The sequence below is a fragment of the Scardinius erythrophthalmus genome, assembly GCF_964197995.2.
Source record: "Scardinius erythrophthalmus genome assembly, chromosome: 25".
In the NCBI taxonomy this organism is placed as follows: Eukaryota; Metazoa; Chordata; class Actinopteri; order Cypriniformes; family Leuciscidae; genus Scardinius; species Scardinius erythrophthalmus.
The window spans coordinates 15,756,042-15,779,659 of NC_138245.1; the positions used below are offsets into that span (position 1 = coordinate 15,756,042).

Below are 23,618 nucleotides of genomic sequence, written 5' to 3' on the forward strand. Positions count from 1 at the left end.
CCTGGGACTGTCGTCTTCCAGCTCCACCAGGCTCCCTTGTCCCTCCAGCTCCACCTTGAACAGTCCAGTCGTTGCTCTACCTCCACCACAGACTACCAGGCCCTTGGCTGCACCTCGTTCCTCCACCCATTCGGCTCTGTCGGGCTCCTCAGTCCTCACTCACACCAGCTCTGCCTCATTCCTCCTACACCCTGACTCCACCTCAGGCGCTCATCAACGCGGCTCCACCTAGGCCTCCTTTTCCTTAAGTGTTGCCTGGTCTCCAGCTCCATGTCCTCCACCCTGGTGGTCTCTGCTCCATCTGTTCCGCTCTGGGGTTCTCAAGCTCCGCCTGCTCCGCACTGGTGGTCTCCTGCGCCATCTGGCTTGCCCTGGTGAACTCTTCTTTCGCTGGTCTAGACTATCACCCTCATTCTATTGAGACGTTATGGCATAATGTCACAATCTGTTTCATTTTCATGGACTTTTGTTTGTTTTCAACATTTCCTGTATTTCCCTTGTGTTTAAGCTTGTTGCAATGGTTATTCATTTTATCATTGATTATCACACACCTGTTTCTCATTTATTTCATTAGCTCATGTGTATTAAAGGTGTGTTTATCCCATGTCATAATTACCGCAATTACGTGATTTCAACTTGTAAAAAGTGCTCACGTCCCCGGAGAGCTCATAATTACAGCTTGTAAGATGGGAGTTGTTTGAGATCTCCTATTTGTACCACGTTGCATATTCATTTAGGCATTGATAGTGGTGCCATAGAAACGCATAATTCCTAGTCTGAGAACGTGAACAGCTCCGAATATAATGTCACGTGTTGTCATCTTGAGACTACGGTAATTACAACATGGTTTCAGTTCCTTAATTGCTTGGTGTTGTCTGTGCATAGCACACTGTTATGTTGCCTTCTAATTTGCATTACTCTCTTTTGTTTTGTTAAATAAAGACTACGCTGATAAATAGATCCACTTCACCTCACCTCATCTTCATCCTTAGACAATCAGACAAGGGCGAAATATAGTCCTTTAGCCATACCTGATACGAATGAAGGAATATGGAGACAAGACATTATCCTCTGTCTGGAATGTTTGCACCCCCTGTTGATTTAATCAGTCACAACCATTTTGTTTTCATTTATACCGTACATAAGAATATGTTATGTGTGTTAATATATTTTAATATATTAATATAATAAAATATAATTTCCATAATATTTTTTTATAATAAAGATCCTTGAAAACAGGAAAACTTAATCAGGACATGAGTACTTTTTATAGACGCTGTATTGTTGAGTAGATCATTTGTGTGATTTACCTGAAATAGCGGGGCTTTTTTTTTTTTATTATTGAACATCAGATAAATCCACACCAAGCAGAGTAAGGGAACTAAACTAGACCAATACAGATTATAGCGGAAGTTACCATCTTCATAACTCAAACGTTTTCACAAATCTCTTTGATTAATCTACTCTGGTCTTGGACACTAAAGATGGTAGTCTAATGCAGAGTGACAGATCTGGGAGTCTATCTCCACACACGCTAAAGCAACTCCCTCTCCAGATGGTCTTCATGTCTTGTTTCTGTCTCCAGCCCTGCGGCTGAGGGTTAAAACTGATCGCTAACTCCGAAATCTGCCTGACCATGCAAAAATCTGTCACCAGTTATTTGCTGGGAGCCTTCCCCTCCCAGAGTTACCATCCGGCTCTTGTCCTGGAAAGTCAGAGGTTTGTTGGCTGTGAACAGGCAGCGTGTTCAAGTTTTTTGGCCCGAGGTGGTGTATTAGTGTCTGCACAACTAATCTAATTAGCACTGTGAAACAGCGGCAGCTGGATGTGGTAGATCCGTAGGGTCTCTACGCTTCGAAATCATATGGCAGTTCCCTTTGCTAGCTAACTCTGCTCACAACTGACAGCTACGCTAGGCTTGCCTTAGCCTACACAAGCCTACCATCTGGTTTCTGCCGATGGCGGTGACTGTCTGGAACAAAAATATTTGGTGTAACATGCACATGCACATGCATATAGTAAGGTCTCATCAACATGACATCTATATGTACCAGTAGTATCTAGGCTCTAAGATCAAGTCACATGCAATGAACAATTTATTATTTGCTTTTAAAGGCCTAAAAATTGTTTTGTGGGGGTTGAAGAGATTACAAGTTAGGAGACATTAATTAACACTAGAGCTTTTTCCAAGACACTTAATTAAATAAAAATAAAACATTGTTTTAAATACTTCAAGTGAATGTAGGCAATACAACATTATAATGTACAGTATGAAAAATTGAGATTTAAGATTTGCTAAAGATTACATTTACAGTGTTGCACATGGGGATTAAAAAGAAAGCATTTTTTATTTATTTTTGTAATGAGTTAAAGTATGACAGAATTGTTGCAGTTAATTTATTTTGGCAACTAATTGAATGTTTAATATTCATTGTTTAATTTGTAACTTAATAGTGTTTTTAAATATTAAGAAAGATGACAGTAAAGGTATAGGGTAATATATTTGATCAAAAGTAACAGTTAAGACATTTATAATGTTACAAAATATTGCTATTACTGTTTTTTTTTTTTTACTTTGTATTCATCAAATAATCCTAAAAAAAAAATAGGAATGGTTTCCAGAAAAATATTAAGCAGTGCAACTGGTTTCAACATAGATAATAAATGTTTCTTTAGCAGGAAATCAGCATATTAGAATGATTTCTGAAGAATCATGTGACACTGAAGACTGGAGTAATGATGCTGAAAATTCAGCTTTGCCATCACAGGAAAGAATTATGTTTTAAAATATATTTAAACAGAAAACAGTTATTTTAAATTGAAATAATATTTCACAATATTACTGTTTTCAGTGTATTTTGGTCAAATAAATGCAGCCTTATAAATATGTAAACAACCTTACCAACCCCAAACTTTTGAATGGTAGTGTATATAAACGTTATTTGTAAATACAGTTATCTGGATATAGTGACGAAATACACTGTGTCTTTCAACATAGGTGTCTGGGGAATTATTATTATTTTTTATTTTTTTTTGTACGGCCTGTCCTCATTTTCCATTAAGGTCATGTCTTTATGGATGAGTACTCAGTCTGTCAGTGCAATCCTTTCAGTAATACCACAATTTTTCTCATTTGAAAGTGCTTTTCGTTCATTTTCTCCCTTTTCTAAATTGTGACCATTTCGTTGAAATGATGACAGTGATCTGCTGGCACGCATACAAAGGGGGGCACTGATGTTTGAGAGGCTAGTTTGAGAGGAATCATTCTGCTATAGCTGAGAGAAAATAAAGTCCATACAAAACTGTGTTGGCAAATGAGTATGTTGAATATTTCAAGTCACATTGAATGTTAAAAGTTCTTGTTGAATGTTAAATCTTTTGTCAGTTGGTATGGTACTTGAAAAGTGAGAACTACTTCTTTGCACATTGAACCTGATGCTTAAGTTGCTTAAACTACAAAATCTGAATGTAAATCTATTAGTTAGAATGTATTGCGATCACATATGCAGATTTGTTAGCCTTTTGGCGTGCTCGTCAGGTGCTGTAAACTGAGAAAGACAGATGTTGCATTAGTTTCAGCTAGAGCCAAGACTTCTGATGAGGAAAACTGCTCTTAGCTGGATGCTAATAGTTTTGGCATTTCAGTGTCCCAAGTGGAAATCTCATTTGTACATTTGCGTGTACATCTCCCTAAAGGTCAACTCTGCCTTACATCCAATGTAGCTAGGATCAACTTGTTCATTCGTTTTTGTACATTTGAATAGACACAGCTGCAAATCATTTAACCAGCATCTGTCAAACATCATTTTGTGACCATGCACATGTCCTGGTCCCTCGAGTTGGCTGGCAATGAAATTAGCCACATGTTCAGAGTCACTATACTGTCTGCAACGATAAAGTTGTATCCTCTATATCATTTGTCTGGGACAAGTTTGGATGTGTCTGTCATTCACAGGCAGAACTAATTCAGCTCGATCAGGCTCATTCCACTCATTCATAATTTCAGCAGTTTGTAAATTGTTCTTAGAAAAGACTTTTGATTCTTCCAAACCAAGAAAGGGAAAAGAAAAGAGAAAACTACTTTAAGTCTTTAAGTTTTAGGATTTATTGTGTTGTCGACTTTTGTAGAAAATGATGCCGAGATCATGACAAACAGCACCTTACGAATCCTATGAAGACTGATCCTAAGATTCTAACACAGGTGACTGATAATAATATTCAATAATTAAATAATGAACTCTAGACCAAAAAGTAAAACCATAAAAAATGTTAATTGAAATAGTATGTGTTATATGTTTAAAGGCCCCCTGTAATCAAAAGTTTGTTTAGCTTTTAGAATATGTTAGCGTTAAGGTTATGAATAAGCTGGTGTGTTTTAAAACAATGACAAAATTCACATTTAGGAGATACAGTGCTATGCATAAGTTTAGACACCCATACTAAAGTTGACTAAAAAGAGGAATAAAAAATCATCTTTTGGAAACTGAACTTAATGCCTTAATTTAAAAAATTAGGAAAAATCCGACCTTTAAGGACACCAATTTTCTTTGTGAATGAATAATGTATCGTAAATAAATAAATGTTCTTCCTTAAAATACAGGGTGCATAAGTTTGGACACCCCTATGTTAAATTCCCATAGAGGCAGGCAGATTTTTATTTTTAAGTATTTTTTTATTTTTATTTTTTAGGATACTATGCGTCCTGATAAAGTTCCCTTGGCCTTTGGAATTAAAATAGCCCCACATCATCACATAGCATTCACCATACCTAGAGATTGGCATGGTTTTATTTCAGTTAGCCTAATAGCTAGTTTGATTTGCATTGAGAGATGATCTTATGGAAAGTACCCCATGCCAATGCACCCTGTATTTTAAGGAAGAACATTTATTTATTTACGATACATTATTCATTCACAAAGAAAATTGGTGTCCTTAAAGGTTGGATTTTTCCTAATTTTTTAAGTTAAGGCATTAAGTTCAATTTCCAAAAGATGATTTTTTATTCCTCTTTTTAGTCAACTTTAGCATGGGTGTCTAAACTTATGCATAGCACTGTATAAGCATTCAAAACATAGTCTCTCACTTCCGCTAAAATGGATCACGGATTTGGCAATATGGGTTGGAGATGTGTGTTCGGTTGCTCAAACGCTTGAGTTTTATTCCGTTTTCCAACTGTACGTTGGTTAAGAAGCCATAGCCTTAGCTTCTCGTTTCAGTGGAAATTACATCAACAAAGCTACGTGTTCCAAGGCACTTCAGTGGGCCTTTAACTTGATGTATTAAAACTATATCAAAAATTCTAATTATTAAAAAATATATAAAGATATTTAATTTCACAGCAAAATTACTAAAACAAACAAACATTTACAGTCTTTAACTGATCTGTTGAATAATCATCACAGCTCAAAATATAAATGATACATATTGATGTTGCAGTGTAATATTGACGTGTGTTTTACTCATGTTTTGTCACCAACCAGTTCCAACCAGTCTTTAGAATTCACACAGAACAGAATAATATTAACTGAACTTAATGTACATTTTTAAAAATGTAATTTAAAAAAGCAATTTAATTAATCCTAATGCAATAAAATAAACCTATAAATACAATTTAAATGATTATTTTACTTGTGCACATGTTGTTTTGAGATTGTATGTTTTGTAAAATATATTTTAACTACAATTTACATTAAAATAATAGTGAGAAAAAAGTGATTTAGCAGCTTGTTCATGTAAAGTATTGTGTGTAGCACTTTGAAACATTATCGCCCTTTATCAGAATCAAAAGTCACACTCCGGCTTCTTCGATAATGGCACCCTGTTTCATCTGTTCCAATAGAAAATCATTTGAAATGCTACGCTTTCACTTCTATTGATCAGATAATAAACAGTTAATAGTCCTCTTTGATGGCGTCCTGCGGTCATATCAGTTAATGATTTCAATTCCTTTGTCAATTTCCTGTTTTATCACTAGGTTAAAAAGCACAAACGCAGCACGTCTTCCACGAAGACGAGCAGAATCAAAGAGAGCTGCTTTATTTCAAAATTCTTCACACCCACGTTCACAACTCCTGAGTGTGATTGAGCTAACAGGCTTTTAATTAATTATGATTAATTAGTATTTATGAGAGGCTAATATAATTGCTGCAGCGTTTAGATGAAAGGACCAAACATCTGTATTGCAAAGTTAAACGTTTTTTGAAAAGCATTAAGAATCCGCTATTAAAAGTGTCTGTTTATGAAGCTAATAAGTAATTCTGAGTTATTCTGAGTAATTCTTGACTAGCAAATGTTCACATATTGTTTGTTGGTTTTAAAAAGCTTGTTGGTTTAATTGCTTTTCCTCATCAAATATGTACGTTTCATCAGTTATCCTTCCCTCGCAGCGTTGCCAGATCCTCTATTTATCCTTCATTGCTGCAAAAAATGCGCAAACAGATGCATTTGGCAGCAGTGAACACTTTGTTTGCCTGCAATGATTTGACTGATTTTTTTGGGTTTAGGTTGCGGTTGTATTTTCGCTGACAGCAGTCCTTTCATTCACACATCGTTCGGTCGATTCATTCGCTCTTTTTTTATATGGGAATTAGCTGTACAATAACTGGCGTTTCCAGTGTGTCCTCTACAGTGAAATCCTTCCATCACCTGAGCTTCCTCAGAGGTACATGGCTGGTTAAGTCAGTGATAGATGTGCAAATCCGCAGCTGAGATCCTCCTCAGCCTGTCACTGCATTTTACTGTGTCTTATTATCGCTCGCTCATTGTCAATGAATATTCATATTGCTCCTTGCCAACAATGAACCATTAGTTCTGGTTACTGGGAGATGATGGCTCACTAAATAGCTCTGAACCCATTTGGAGAGACTGTCCCGCACGTCAGGGCCGGGCTTTTCAGAGCAGGCAGATATCCAGCCACACGCTGATTACTGCATTCAAAGCCTCATTTTCCAGCTTACATAAACAGCGTGTGTCCCGCTTGCCATGACAGTGAGACTGTGATTATTTCTTTCTGCTCCAGCTTTCTGCCAAACTAGTCCTCTTTCTATATGTTTCTGTCTTACAAACACACACACACACACACACACACACACACACACACACAAAAGTGCTCATATCTTATCAATGCTGGTGTTTCAAAATGTATCAAGTTTCAAGGTTTTTATTTTTTAGGCATTTTCAATGGAAAACCAGACAAAAATACTGCTTTACTCTTTACTCAAAAATACTGCACAACTCTTGCTCATCTGTTATTTGTTTGTTTGTTTGTTTGAAAGCAGAGCGATTTAATTTAAGAACCTGTAAGACTTCCAGCACAAACTAAGCTAATTTAAAGTAAAGTTTGGGTGTTTTACCAGAGATTAAAATAGACCCTGTTTACATATTTATTGCTGTTTGGGTTTAATGACTGAATAAAGATATCCAGGAATTTTTATTATCTTATTTGTGAGAAAAGCGTTTTGTATAGCAAATTACGTTTTATTGGGTCTCTAAACAATAATATGAGGCTGTTGAATTTTAATTGCTGTTGCAGAATTGCCTGTGGACTGGCCACTCCACTCGTAACAAGGTCGTTTTGTGTGTGTAGAATAAACAGCAAGCGTTTCCCTGGCTTATGGTAGCTTCAGCTGGTTGGGGTTTGACTGTCAGATCACATTTAAACCTGTAGACTCTTCCCGAAGTGAGCCTAGAGGTTTCCTGCTCGCTCAGTCAAGAGAAACCAATTCACCTGCCTGAGATATCATTCCTGAGTAACCCAAGCACAGCCCCATTCACATGTAGCCATGGTCTGGAAGTTAGGTTATTATCCTGAGAGCCATGTGTTTATCTATTTGAAGAGTGCCGGCCTTCTGTCAGATATCTGAGCAAAATTGCTGGGTTCTATTCAAATGGCTACATGAAAAGCCCAGCTTGCCTTCTTGTAACCGAACACCCGTATTTAGAGGACCCACTTTGTGTGCATGACTTCTGTTCTTTAGGCTGGTGAAGAGTGGTGGGATACAGACGAAAATGATCTGCATTTGCATTTATCTTGTGCAAGCTCACCTCAAACCAACTTACTGGAGATGTTGCCACACAATCGCCGATGTAATAACCCCTAGCGAGGCTACCGTGCTTGAAAACAGCAGGATCCGCTCTCAAGTGAGGTGAAAAGCTGTGTGGGAAGATAGGCTCTGTAATGGCTCAAATATTCAATGCAAATCAGTCTTTGTTGTGCCTCTCTGTGCATCCACTACAAAGAGAAAGACACAAACAGTGGCTATCAAGTTGACGATGCCTCATGACATTCTCACTTTTGACTTGCATGCGTTTCTCATTTTTGCTCTTCGATTTTTTTTCAGTAAGGGACTGTTCGTTTTTTATTTAAGGGGCCACCGGAGGAGTTTTGAGATCTGTTGTCAAAAAAGACATGACCCTCCCTTAGCCAGCAATACATTTTTCTATGACCCTCCAAAATGATTGTGAAAAAAGGCATGACCCTCCCCGATCATTTATTGATTAGCCTACTTCTGTACTGGTTTGCGCTTGGCAAAGATATTCAGATAGCCATTGTTTTTTTTTTTTTACAACCATAAACTCTTGTTTTCTCATCTTACTAGGGCTGTAACGATAGACCAAACCTACGATTCGGTTCGTATCACGATGTTTGATTTTAGATTTGAGAAAAAAAATCATGTTTAAGGTGCTGATCTTCTCAGAACGCGCCAGAGAGAAATGCACATTTCATAAGCAGAAAGCAGTCTGTTTTCCTTCGTTTTGAATTGTTCTGTTTAAAAGTAGACATTTCAAGCTTTCTATATATTTCTCAGGTCTGTGAGGCAAGTAGCCTACCTTACGCTGAGTTTCGGTTCATTTATGAGACAAGAGTCCAAACTCGCCGGCGCCTCTGTGTCATGATTATCTATTTTCTACTGTATTTACTTATTATGTATTAAATCCAGGCAATTGGTTGATGAAACATTGATTAACCTGTTAACCGTTGCCAGTGCGCCCGCGCACTGAAGCGCTTTTTTTTTTATTTAGTTCAAATTTACTATCAGATTTAATGTTATACCTTGACAAACTATACATCATTAAAAAGATATAAGACTCAAGTTTCAGTATTTGACCACTATTGTATTCTGAGAAACTTATAGCGACAGTTATTTCTTAATTTCTGTCAGGAGTTATGAAATGAAAAAATGAGTCAATACCTTTAATATGAATTATGCTTGTCAGCCGGTTTCATTCATAAAAAAACTCCGTGCTGTCGTCATGACAGCGATTCACAAAACAACGTCCCTCAGGGCTTTAGCTCAAAAATGTGCAGATTTGGAGAAATATTGATATATTCTCATAGGTTTACATCAGATTTCTATTGACAGGAATAATATTTATTGAATTTATACCCAAATGCGTCGATGTAATCTTTATGAGCGTTTAGCACTCTCATTTACTGGGTTTTCAATTCATACCAATAGCCTGAGGGCGCTATTATGCACAATACTAACCCATATATGGAACATGAAGAAGAGACATAATCATGTGACATTCCAGGACGTCACTGATACACAAAAAAGCTACAGAGATGCGCGCTGTAACATGCAGATAAAGATGTTTTGAAGACAATAAACAAGATTGCAATGATATTTGAGTTACCTGTGTTTTTCAAGCCATGCCAGGTATTTTCATAATAATAGATTATATTTATAATGTAATGCTAATCTATATAGACCATCATTGTGCAGAATATGATCAAATAGTATATTTTCTGTCTGTTTTTTTATCTGATGTCAAATTAGATCACAGAAGATTATTTAAAACACTTCACTTGCGTTTTAAAGTAAGTTTGGAGCACAAACATGGTTTTAATCTCATAAATTGTCATGTATTGATGGTGTGCTAAGCTAACATGCTAGCTAGCTCTAGGTGCTTCTATCTTGAAAAAAATTTAACTAAATACAGAGTTTTAGACTTATCATCTTCATATTTTAAATATAATATGGTCAGACATGTGGCTTTAGCTGCAGTTCATTTCTAGATTGCTACAGTGTCAACTTCAATTTTATTTTCATGAAGATGTTTCATAAAAAATCATTTCTAATAACTTTACAAAACTTTAAAGCTATTTATAAACATTTTTTTCCATTTTCCATTTTTCCAATTAATTCTACATTTACAATAAACTGCCAGGTGTCAGCTTTCAAATGAGATCATACTTGTGCTTTTAGTGCAAAGAGTTCATGAACTGTATCTGTTTCAGTTTGGGTATGTCATTTCTGGGGATTTTTCAAAAGTGGGGTTGCAGCTTAACAGGTTAAAATTAAGATACAATTAATAAAAAAAAAAAAAAAACGAAATTCACTTTAAAGAAAGGCTTTGTGCTTTCTGTGAAAGTTTTAAAGTCGCTCTCAGAACAGTCATGTCCGTAATGGAGAACTGTCACGCCCATAATTTTTTATTTATTTATTTATTTATTTATATATTCGTATAATGCGAACACGAAAAATAAAATAAAAATAATATTTTATGTTCTGTGGAGGCCGACCCTTCTTCATCCGGTGGGTATATATCTTTTGGTTTGCACAGTGTAATTCACAGAATTACTAAAAAATATTTTTGTGTCACATCACATGTGTATTTCCCTCATATTAAATATAAAACGCATGTGTAGACTGATATTTTTCTAATGTCTTGACTCCTTTCTTAAGGGAGTATGGATATATTAACAGATGTTTAAAAATATTGGTATTAAATGCATTTTCTGAGAATTTATATTTCAAGTTTTGACTGCAAATGTCACGTCCATAACGCTGGAATTGCCCAATTTTAACAAATTTATCCTCAACTAGTTTTTGTGGTGTAGGTCTACGTATTTTATTATGTTAACTTAAATAATACTAATAGTAATTTAAAGATGTGGTAGCCCTACATCTTACACATCGTGGAAACAAAACAAGAATGGAAACTAAAATATGGTAGTATCGCGCTACAGCGCACATTCTATCAGCTGCAGTACTGGCGCCTCAGTCCCAATACACTGTAAAACTTGACGTACATTCACATCACATGTTAATGCAGCGGTAGAGTTACACTCACAGGACACTGTGCACTTATTCGCAATCACAAAAGTTCATTATTTGCCCGTGCTTCAAAGCTTTGCCGGGTAAACATTTCATTGGCGTTCTGTTCTGACATGATGCACTTTTTCTGAGCGCATACTAAAAGTGCGTGCGCACTGTCAAACAGCGCCAAACTGGATTTTTGTTGGGTCAGACCCATCTGATATCGATGGGGGGCTGATAACGCGAGATCAACATGGAGCTAAATGGAAAAAAAAATAGCACCAAACAAGCCATTTTGAAATGTTGCTGTTTTCATGAATATAAAAGTTGGGTGACCCTCCCCCTAGACTAAAAAAAGTTGGATGACCCTCCCCTCAACAAAGAATAAAAAGACATGACCCTCCCCTATTTTCCTCCGGTGGTCCTTTCCATAAATACCGAACGGTCCCTAAACCTCCAGTAAACTCTGTGTGTGTTTGTGTGGTTCAGGTAAACCCTGAACCTCAAAGAATATGTCCCCACAAAAATGGCAATATCTGAATTCCTTGTCCTTGTGGTGTCATTTTTTGGTCCCCATTACAACGTCTACACTGGACGCGCGTGGCGCGATGACAATAGAACCCATTAAATTAGTGATGTTAGTGATATAGCGCCTATGGAATTACCTCAAAATATTAGGTGCACCAACCTTATTTTGTGTGTTTGTGTGTTTATTTTGTTTTGTTGTTTTTTGTTGCAATTTTTTTGGAAGTGTCAGTGTATAAAACAAAATGGCTAATTTGTTACCCAAGTCACTAAGTAAAAGCTGGAGCTAGTTGGGCTCGAGCACCGATAGTGTGAGGACCCTATTGGAATTTCTCCATTTAGTAGTTATTTTTATCCATAGAAGCCCAATAGATTTCTGCATAAAAAAAAATAAAAAAAACCTGGATCATTACTGATGCTAATGGCTGTTAATTTTTCAGTTCAATACAATTTTAATAAATGAATTGAATATTCATACTTTTAAAAATGTTTATTAACATAAAGGCTGTGTTGGGAGCAAAGCCTGTTTGATCTGAGTGCAAAAAACTCCTGACGAGTTTTAGTGATCATGCCTATTTTAAGTTTTCAAAGAGCAATACGTTTAATCTTTGTCTGTCTTTAAAAGTAAGAAAATATTTACAGAGTGTGTAGATAAAGGCTTTTGCTGTCTGTCAGATCTTTAGCGTAAGAGGTGCGAAATTCTGGCATATTTTTTTAAAAATAAAATTCAATACCAGAGCCATCTGGCCCAAGGGCCTTCCCAGTAGGAAAGCCTATGATTGCAACAGGGTATCTCTTGAATAGTCATTTCAGATTTCAGTGCTTTCTGATCAGCTTTACTTATATTTGGAAGGGGAAGCTGATTGAAGGAAGACAGACATTTCTGCAGGCTGCAGAGCTTGGATTCAAACAGTCTTAAACAGTCAATGATATCCTTGGGATTTAGTGTTTTGCCGGCCTATTTCTTAATTTTATGACTTAATCTGCTGGCATCTGTTTTTTTCCCCACAGCTCAAAGTGTTTTTTCCTAACTTAATTAGAATATATCTTATTTTATTCATATTTGAGTGTCATTTTTTTCACTTACTCAGGGCTGCTTTATCCTTGTATTTTTCTTTACCTACAGGGATACAGCGGCTCACAGCATCCTATGTGACTTTACACTAATTAAGCAGAGGGTAAACAATAACAACAATAAACATAAAACACAAAGCTAGTTCCTCCTGACTTGTTTCTCCAAATGAAGCACAGACTTTCTCATTCGTTTCCTTTGGCCAGTCAATTTTGACTGCGAAGGGCGAACAGCCGAAGTGTGTGTTTTTTTTGTATGACCACTTAGACTCATCAAATTACTTTCTTTTTTTTCTTTTTTTTTGTCAGATTTAAAAAAACAAACAAAATATAAAAAAATTAAATGGTCAAAAATTACCGTAAATCTTTCAATCATTTCACATTGAATAAAGTCATCAGCCAATTGTCATCCAGCATCAAATGGACAGTGCTATTTGGAAGCTTCTATTGTTTGTGCTAAAAAGTTTCTGTGACCTTCAAACATCCAGGATGCTGTGTGTTTTACAATCATCCGTGTTAGACAGAAAACGTGACTCATTTTCAAGGATCTACTATACTTCTATTTCAGATGTGTATTATGACAGTTAAGCCTACCTATTTTGACAACCTTGTATGGGTGTATGGTTTAATTTTTATTCTTCATGTTTTTTGTCTCTTTTTTAAACCTAGAGAGCATGTTTTCTCTCTGAGGCCTTTTTCCCTCCTGAGTCTTCATTAAGAGAGACCTTGGATCCAGCCTTCAAACTCCATGAGAATATTGCCAAGGTAAGACTATCCTCCTCCTTTCACTACAAAAGTGCATTAGTGATTATTTCGTTTGTTGTTGGCTGGCTGTTTTATCAGGTACTCCAGTGTTGAATGCCTATACAGTAACTGTCATTAGGATTTTGTTTTGAGTGGAAGTCTTTCTTGCTTAACTTTCAAGTGCTAATTGCACAGCTACACAAATCATAACTCAAGAGACAAATGCAGTGAGGAAACAAAACAAATAACTTCAAAAGTCATATTTTCAGGTTATTGGCAGCTTGTTTATGCTAAATCTTTTTTGCATTTTCAAGTGTATGCGATAAACAATCCTTTTTCTTTTTCTTAAACCTTCCTTTAAGATGTTCCTTTCTGTTCTCCAAACTATATTCTCTTGATAAATGTCTGCATTTTAATGTCTAAATGCAGGGTTAAAAGTTTGAATTTGTTTATTAATTTTAAAAGTTTCTATGTGATAATTTGTGCACTACATTAAAGGGATAGTTCACCCAAAAATGAAAATTCTGTCAGTAATTACTCACCCTCATGTTGTTCCAACCCCGTAAGACCTTCGTTCATCTTCAGAACACAAATTAAGATATTTTTGATTAAATCTGAGAGCTGGATCACTCCTCCATAGGCTTCTAAGGGACTGAAACTTGCTGGCCCAGAAAAGTTATTAAAGAGATCGTTAATATAGTCCAAGTGACTACAGTGGCTTAATCTTAAGTTTATCAAGCAACGAGAATACTTTTTGTGCACTAAAAAAACTTTATTCCACTATTCATTTCCTTCTCTCTGGGCCTCGAGTCTTTTCACGTAGTGTAACAGCGTAGCGCGTCTGTGTGCGTCTGGAAATGAGTAGTGGAATAAAGTCGTTATTTTTGTTTTGTTTTTGCGCACAAAAAGTATTCTCGTCGCTTGATAAACTTAAGATTAAGCCACTGTGGTCACTTGGACTATATTAACGATCTCTTTAATAACTTTTCTGGGCCAGCAAGTTTCAGTCCCTTAGAAGCCTATGGAGGAGTGATCAGCTCTCAGATTTAATAAAAAAATTCTTAATTTGTGTTCCGAAGATGAACGAAGGTCTTACGGGGTTGGAACAACATGAGGGTGAGTAATTACTGACAGAATTTTAATTTTTGGGTGAACTATCCCTTTAAAGGCACACTATGCAAAATTTGCACCTTAATATAATAGCTTCGAAATCATTTCAATGGTAAACAAACTCATAGTAGGGCGAATCATCCCGATAGTAATACAGGTTTGAGAGGTGGCGTCCCGACAAATCTCGTGAGAATTACGACTTGCTTTACGGCACAACGTCACATACATCAACAACATATGAAGCAGCCTCTATGGAAGACACTAGCACGCATTTCAGACATGAATCATGGCAGAGTCCACGAAGAAAACGTCTCCAGTCCAGTCCAGAGACGGCTCTGCGTGAGTGGTATATACGACAGTAATGTTAAATACAAGTACTCCACGGCGACTCTAGTAGGGGTGTGAACCGACACTAGTCTCACGGTTCGGTTCGATTACGATTATCATGTCATCGATTCAGTTCAATTCGATATCACAATGCATCGCGATGCACCGCATCCTCAATTTTAAGTTTTACTTCAAAAGTGATGTGTGCGCGCGTGTCTGTGCGTGTGCTCGCCTGTTCGGGAAGTCGCAGTGACAGAAACAGTGACACTCCCGACAGTTTAAGTTTCAAGGGAGTAAAGCTTCTTTATGCCATTAAGAAAAGGAAAATCTGTCAATTAAATTTTGTTTTAATTATTCATTTAAAAGCAGCGCTCATTAATCAGTGTATTATGTTACCATTAAAGATGCGCGCATCAACCGTCGTCGAATCCGCTGTTGAAGGTGACGATCATACATTTATAATCACGCGTAACACAGAATAACTGTAATTTGACCATCGGGTGCGGATACTTAAATCAGAGAAAATTATTGGGGCGGGTGAATGATTTGTTTTTGGCTGCGGATTCGGGTGACGTTGGAGCAGTCAGACTCTGCCAGGCATTAACAACTCGGGGTGAAAACGGCTAACGTGGTTTATCAAGTTAGTGGTATTACCTCCTGCATATTCTATTTGTGCGTGACATGAGCGCACAAAAACCTGTCTTCTACAGGTCGTGCTTACCAGGTTGTTCATAAAAGCCGAAATGTGCCCAGATGTAGACTTTTAGTAGTTGGAGCATTTTTAATTTTCTCGCACTCGCGTCTCACCTCCCTCTGCCATTGAATGCTACCGCAACAAAGCACGTACGCGACAAATGACGTCAGAAAAGTGTCAGTACATTGGTTATGGTCTATTACTGAACCGATACCGAATCGTCCTCGTCTGCATCGCGATGCATCGTAGAAACGATTAATTTTGACACCCCTAGACTCAGAAAAAACGTTTATGTTTTTAGAAGAAAAAAAACGTAAACTGCATAATGTGCCTTTAAAATAATATAAAGAAAGATGTCACTTATCGATAGTAAAATGTGACTCTATAGAAAAATGTGCCTCAATAGAAAATGGGATTTTATTTATTTTGGTGTCTGCAATGTTACTCTCAAAAGCCACTTCTTAAACTACCACTAACCCTTGAAAGTACTTAGTCAACATGAATTCCGATTTGCTAACTGTTACTTGGGATTAATTTAGGTGTAAATTCGTTTTTTACTATTTGGCTAATGGTTAATGTTATCCAGTAACTCATGCTGTCTAAGCAACTAAGTAATTTGTTGCACAGAAAGAGGAAGTGAAGATAATGAAGTCAGCCCTTTTTATGTACTGATCAATCATTTACATTAAGATGAGGAATGTGTATGAGGAAAGTAAATTTCCATTTTGGAAAAGTCCATTTTGATTTCATGTTCCAATCCACAGACATTGATTGCATGGCTTCTGACAGCCTGTTCCCCACCCCGGCAGTCTGTAGAGGAAAAACATGCATGCTTAGATTCAACAACAAACCCTGTGAAAATGTTATGAAATATAGATGAAACAGGCTGGAGATTTTATTATTTTTTTAAATTCTCTCTCTCTCTGCCAGTTATGGCCACGGCATTAATGGCAGAAAGAAATATGAGCATCATTAAAGTTCCTCATCACAGTCAAGGAGATATTGTTCTGCACCATGAATTATTCAGGCCGCTTGAAGACACACTGGCAATGACACAAAGAGTTGTGGGACAACAACGCATGCTACTATAGATGAAAGGCTCTCAAAGTGTCCGTTCATTGTCTTGTCTCCTCCAACTACACATTCAAAAGAGAATATACAGAAACATTATATACGGCTGTACATATTTAGTGTGGTTTTGAATTCAGCGAGCAGATTTGGAAGTGTCAAAATATCATATTTCTCAGAACAATGGGCAGAAAGGTTGGGAAACTTCCCTGAATAACAAAACAAAATAGAGAGGGTAGATCTCAGGCTGTGAAAAGCATTCAAATACACACACACTCTCACATACTGGTGTCAGAAAAGGGGGAACAGTGTACAATAAAGTTCATTCATTGAGATTTCATTCACATTTTTATTCGTTTACATGTGTTAATGCATTATCATCAAATAACAATCAAACTAAATTTGGTAATGTACGTTTATTTAGATTACTATATTAAATTAGTTTGTTAATTCATGTATGTTCACAAAACATAAAATGTTATTTTACGCAACTTTATTAAATTCACCTAGATTAATAAATTCTCAAAAAATATTGTTCTTTGTTATTTCTATCATGACAAGAGTTTAGCATGGGACTGGATATGACAATGTAATGCCGTGATCAGACTACACGATATCAGTCTGACTTTGGCACTGTCTGTTTTACGTATAGTGTAGAAGTGATTCATAAACGACAGTTTTATCTCGTTTAATGTGTCATATAGCGGACGACAACCAACGCCATGCTTGCGATGCTTCACAACGTCATGACAGAAAGACTAGCATGTTTATTTTTATTTTCTCGGTCCTCCTCAATGAGTTCCGTCACATCTGTGACATTGACCAATAGGAGCACAGCTTTCAAACATGGCAAAACGATGGAGCGACGATGGTATTGGTTTAGTCTCGTGTAGCCAGACCTTCAGGCTGACGGCAGGAGGTCTGGACTCCATCACAGCTTTCATTGGCCAAGGACCGCCCAGAGGCCGTCTGACTGACATGTAACGCAACCTATTACAGTTCATGTTTAGAGGCATGAAAATGTAAAGTTGATGCCCCTACAATAACAGAGCGGTGTGCATCTAATCAATTATTCATTCAAGAAATTTGTGCAAGTTTACTGCAACAATTCACATACTTTTGAAAATCCAGCGTTTAGTTGATCCTGGTAAGTGCTCATTGTAACAGTTGTAAACACGACGCTTTCTTCTTTCACGACGGGGTTTGGCGTCATGGCGGTTTGTTTCCAGGCGGACCGTCAAAGAACACAATACACACGTCTCCCGGACATCCTGTAGAATTCAACCAATCAGATGACGACTTTGAAAATCCTGAAGTGTTTCCAGTTATGTGTGCCGTATGCATCAGACATTCAGATATTGGTCCGTGGGCGTGATGTCTGAGGCTGAGACTAGTAAGTGGAATTATGCCATGGATGAAAGGTTCATGGAGCTATGGCAACAATACTCCTGCCTAAATGATGTTTCCTCGAGGGACTACCACGGCAGTGTGAAAAAAGATTTGTAAATGCTGGCGAATGATAGCTGAGGCGCTTCAGCAACCTGGTGAGTAGAGGTCTACACGGAGCAACATATTTTAAATGGTCAGCTGGGTCTGGGTCGGGTCCCAATCTATTACTTCGGGTCCCGGGTCTGTTTAAAATTGTGTGTAATACCCGAGTCGATCGGACTCTGAGAACACCCGGCCGTGATCAGAGTCAGTCAGCACTGCTTGTGTGTTTTTTGTAACTTGCAACCTGTAAAATTAGGATAAGAAAAGTGTGAGCCGAGAAATAAGGTTAAAAAAAAAACACAAATTGCGTTAAAAAGCTCTTCAGGTTGCTCCAGGCAGCTAACGCGAATGTGCAGTCTCAAGCGTGTCATGTTTCTATGGCAACCAGAGCTGCAGTGACACAATGACTTTACCAATTGACGATTGGCTCTTTTACTTAAAAGGCGGGACTTATTCCACCAAGCCGTGCTTTACACACTCTCCCATTTTTATAATAATATTAATGAACCGTCTTGTTTAATCTTAAAGTTTTGGTGGTCAGACCCGGCGCAGAGAGCACAGAGATGATAGCAAATAAATAATGCTAACGTCAGCGGCCATGGCACTGAACGAGCAGTCGTTATTGTAGTTCAAAAGTGCAAACAGTCAAAGTTATTATGCGAGTTAACTGGAGTCGAAATGCAAATCTGCAAATTTGCATTTGTCATCTGTTACCGTGACATCAAGTGGACTTTTGAAGCTGAAATAATGAGTGGATTAAGCATGCTTGGAATAACAAGAGAGGAATAACATGGATACAAATTTATTGGCGGAGGTTTGTAATGCATCACAGTCAGGTACAAGGAAGGGAGACGACGGCTACTAAAATTAGGTAAGACAAAAAGTTGTATTTTTCGCAACTGGTTTATTGACTTGTTAATAGCAATTTAGTGTGGACGATGCTTGGGTGGGAAGCAATGTGTAGTCTGACATATTTCTTGTCCACAACACGACACGAATTTAAGAGTCAAAATCGCATAATCTGACACAGTGATTATAGTAAACAGACAAAAATATTGTGTATTCTGAACCCCAAATTAATGTATTTGGTCTTGCTGAATAGGGGGCCGATCACACCTGACGCGTTTTTCAGGTTCAGAAATGCGAGGTGCACAGCACTGCCCCATCACACAGAACGAGCAGTGCGCTGCGTTATTTTCTATGTTGCTAGGCAACCACTAAAACAGCTGTCCTGTCAGTCAAGTAAACGTCAAATCAGCCTTTTATTAAAGCTGTAGTCTACGATGTTGAAAATCGGTCGAGAAAGCCTGAGACGTTTTAAAAAACTCATCCCGCCCCTCCACACACACCCCCCTCCCCTCTGTGCTACCTGATCCCTCCCACCGGGAAACGACCTGAACAACGTCACTCAGTCAAGCTGTGATCACCGGTAGTAAACATTGGCGCATCTTGTTCAAATTCCGATCGGCTCGAACAGAATGTAATATATTCACAGTTGTAATATATTCAAGCACTTCAAGAAATATAATTACTTTAACCCGTGATAGGCGATGCTAAACGGCTAACATTCCAATGCCGACCGGCAGCATAAGCATGTTGTCAGACTGATAAAAAGCTATTTATGTAACACCTCACACCATAAAAGTATAAATAAATGCTTACCTGCTCAACAAAAAGTCAGCCGTGTCAGCGTCGTTTTTTTCGGTTTGTTTTTTCTCCATTGCTGAGCTGATGCTACTTTGCTAGCTACCAGACTGTCAGCTGCTTGCCCGCGAAATTTCATGTCGCAGGAGGGGGGCGGCGTGGGGTGCGTTGGGGTGGAGACGCGAGCGTCAAGTGGAGCGGGGGATTGGATGAGAGCAGTTGACCAATGTAAGCTGTCCGGCCGGACAGCTTACATTGGTCAACTTCTCTGCAGCTGTACACCCAATAGAGTGAATGGATTTTTTTCATTCTTTTTATTTCTTCATATTGTTAGGATTGTACTGTAGAACCATAACCAGCATCTAAACGAGGTTATTAATAATGAACAATCTTTGAAATCGTAGACCATAGCTTTAAGCTCCTGGTAACCCGCGAGAGCACCACAAGTTTATCCTCCATCATCGCACTCTCCGGGCATTCAAGCAACTGTAGCTTTCATCACTAAAACGGAAGGCCCGCCTCTCCATTCATTCGATTGGACAGTGGGAAAAAACGCGATGACGTCGGGCGCTTTTTCCACTCGGAGTTGCTTTTTTTCAACTTCAAAAACGCGCGGTGCAGCAGGCGGTAAAACATGAGGCACAGCAGGCGCATAAACAGCGCGCAGAACGCTCGCTGCCATAGGAAATCAATTGAAAATAGCCACCTCTCACTGCAAAAAAACGTGTCAGGAGTGATCAGGGCCTAGATCTGCTACGCTACTGCTGCTGGGGATGATGATGATGATGATGATGTTGTTGCTGCTGCTGTTGATTATTGATGCTGATGATGATGATATTTGTGCAGCCTTTGATTATTGCTGCTGCTGCTTCAGAGCATGTACAGAGACTTGCTATTGCCTATACATAGACACACTGCTGTGTGAATGTAAGACATGCTACTGTTGCACAAATAGCATATATGTAATTACTAGGGGTGGAACGGTACATGTATTCGTATTGAACCGAAACGGTACGGGCGTCACGGTTCGGTGCATGAATACACACGGAGAATACACGGTATAAAAATAAATAAAACTTGCGTGCAAATTAATTAATGTAATGCGGAACTACTGTTAGATACGCGGGTGCTTTAGGGACACCTAATCTGTAGCCCCGCCTTAGCTTTGAAGCTCCGTGGCTATAATCATAGACAGGCTAGCTATAATGGACAGGCTGCGATGTCAAGTTTGCTATGCTGGAATATGTTGTGTGTGTGCCTGCGTGCGTACGTGCGTGTGTGTGTGTTGAGAGAGGCGCGGGCGCGATCAAACATTGGAAACATAAAAACATACTACGTCATTTTATTCATAGGACAACATTCAAACTGCAAAGTGTTTACTTATATTTGTGTACACTCGCAATAAAACACAACATTGTGCTTTTGTCAAACTGTAAACTCTTGTCAAACTGTAACCTATAACTGTCACCCAACACAGTAAGTTACACATTCTACATTGATTAAAAGAAAATCAAATTTGTTTTTAATAGTAGTATTATTTTATACAGAAATAAATTATATATATAATTCAGATGAGAATAAAGTTAGTGTTAATTAAAATTAAGGAAAACAAATATATTGATCTGAAATATAGCAAATTAATTTTAAATTCATTCAGGTACAATTACCAAACATATCTCAAGGTCTTTTTGTCTTTTTATTAATTTAATTAATAAACTAATTATATAAAACGATTGTCCATGCACTACAAATAAACTGGTTCTATGCCTTTATTAATAAAACTTATTTAAAAAATACAAGGCATTGTAAAACTTAAGACATTTATTTTCCTTTGGTGGTACAGCCTACAGACATGCATAATTAAAAAAAAAATTGCCTTCTACATTTTTGTTTTGCTTTTCCCTCCATTGTACCGAACTCGTACCGAACCATGATGTCTGAACCGAAGTATGAACCGAACCGTGACTTCAGTGTACCGTTCCACCCCTAGTAATTACCTGTAGCAGATCTATACAGGTGGAGCTAGGGAAGGTAAATGAATTGGAGAATCCGGTGTTCAATACAAGTTAAGCTCAATCAACAGCTTTGATGTTTCTTTACTACACAATTACTTCACATTAAATTCCACTTTTCTTTAAAACAAGAAGAAATCTGCTTTTCATGAATTTAATAAGCACTAAGCAATAATAAGCAATAAGCACTCCATTAATAAAGGCATCTTTACACAGCCTAGTTAAGGCTGCTCTAAAGCGGCTCTGTTTCTGCTCAAAATTCTGTGTAAAGAGGCAATGCCACATAAAAGCCGGTTTGACACACCTCAGCCCCTTGAATCAAAGGCGACTCTGATACTGTTCAGTGTAAATGAACGCAAACTTGTGCCGCCCTAAACGTCATTGTAAGAAATTAGAAAATAATTATCAGTACCACAGAATTATGACTAACAACAAAGCGTGAGATGTAGCACAGAGAGGAAATAATATAAAAATGCTGAATTTTTATTCATTTTGAGTTTTGAGTTTATTTTTTCATAATTTTTTTAAACACTTTATTTTATAACACTTTATTAAAACTGTAGTTTTAAAATAGTAATGTTCAAAGCATCGTTTCCCACGATTTTAATTCCTGTGTAAATGCATTTATGCCGCTTCAGAGAAGTTTATGTGTAAATGCACATTTTCTTGATTTTATCCCGCTTCAGGATTTATGCCTTAAAACATGTAGCATTTTGAGTCGATTAATTTATTCGTTGATTAATTCAATGTGATTCTGACAATTTAACTCAAACTGTGCATTAAAAAGATCATTTGTAAATGCGTTTAGTGATTAGTAGGCTACTCTTTGGTGAATACAAAAGGAAGGGTACATTTTTGTTCATAATTCATAATTCTGTCATGTATGTTATAGAGAGTAAAAATTAGATTTATTCTGCCGACGTGCAGAACTTTCACACTCACAGTCACCTAATCCTCTAGAGGACATCTTGTATAAATATGCCCTACTTTCCAAACAGTTCGAGTTCTTAGTCACATTGGCCCTGTAATGATGCCGTAAGGGTTGCCGTTTCCTGCCTTCCATGAGCTCAGCGTGACTCTAAAGCTAATATTAATGAATCCTAATGCCTCTTGAGAGTTTCCTTAATATCACGTGACCTGCAGTCACCTGCCAGCCTTTACCAAGTTGGCGTTCCAGTGAAATAACAGCTACGGACATCGTTAGTTTGAGCTAGATTTCATACGAAAACTAAACTCAAGTAGCCCCCTGATGCCAGCTTAAATCTGTGGAGGCAGACGTGAATTGATGGGGTGTGAGAGTTGGGTACCAGTTCTGTCTGATGGTCTCCAGCTGCAGTACAAGCACACTTGAAATCCCCAGGTCCCTCTGTAAGGCCAGGGCTGTTGTATCTGCGGTGTCACGCTTCTCTACGCCTCCAGGTCCCGTAGGACCTCGGGCCCGGGCCGAACTCTCTTTTTCTGCAGGCTGAGGAGCCTTGGGAGTTCGTTCCACAAAGCTTATCACATCCTCTGCTCATTTTTCAACCCCATCTTTACAACCACAGCTGGGCTGGGTTGACGGGAGGACAGAGGGGCTGAGTAGTACAGGGTGTGTTTGAGTCAGTTCCACTCAGCCTGGCACGAAAGCCTGGCATCGATCATTTGAGCCACAGGTATGTGCACACTCCATCACCCTCACAGGGCCCACATGCAGCATACCAACACTCAAGGGCTCAGAGCCTCTGTGCTGACTACCTAGAGTACCGCTTTAAAGATCGCTCATTCCCTTAATAGGTTAGTTTGCCCTCCTTTTAGAATGTGTGTTCCATTTGCAATATTGTAGTGCTTTGAATTGTTTGCCTTGGTCCCATTTTCCTACTTTTTTATGTAACAAGACAATGCCTAGTCTGG

The 23,618-nt window shown here is 37.9% G+C and overlaps 1 protein-coding gene across 1 annotated transcript in view; it reads left to right on the forward strand.

Moving 5' to 3' along the window:
- Positions 1-23,618, forward strand: part of naaladl2 (N-acetylated alpha-linked acidic dipeptidase like 2) — a gene marked incomplete at both ends in the record, with an annotated part of 268,891 nt that overhangs the window by 217,571 nt on the left and 27,702 nt on the right. The window contains one exon of the mRNA XM_081357673.1: positions 13,308-13,403. Coding sequence (XP_081213799.1) covers positions 13,308-13,403 — 96 coding nt within the window. The remainder of the gene's footprint in view (positions 1-13,307; positions 13,404-23,618) is intronic.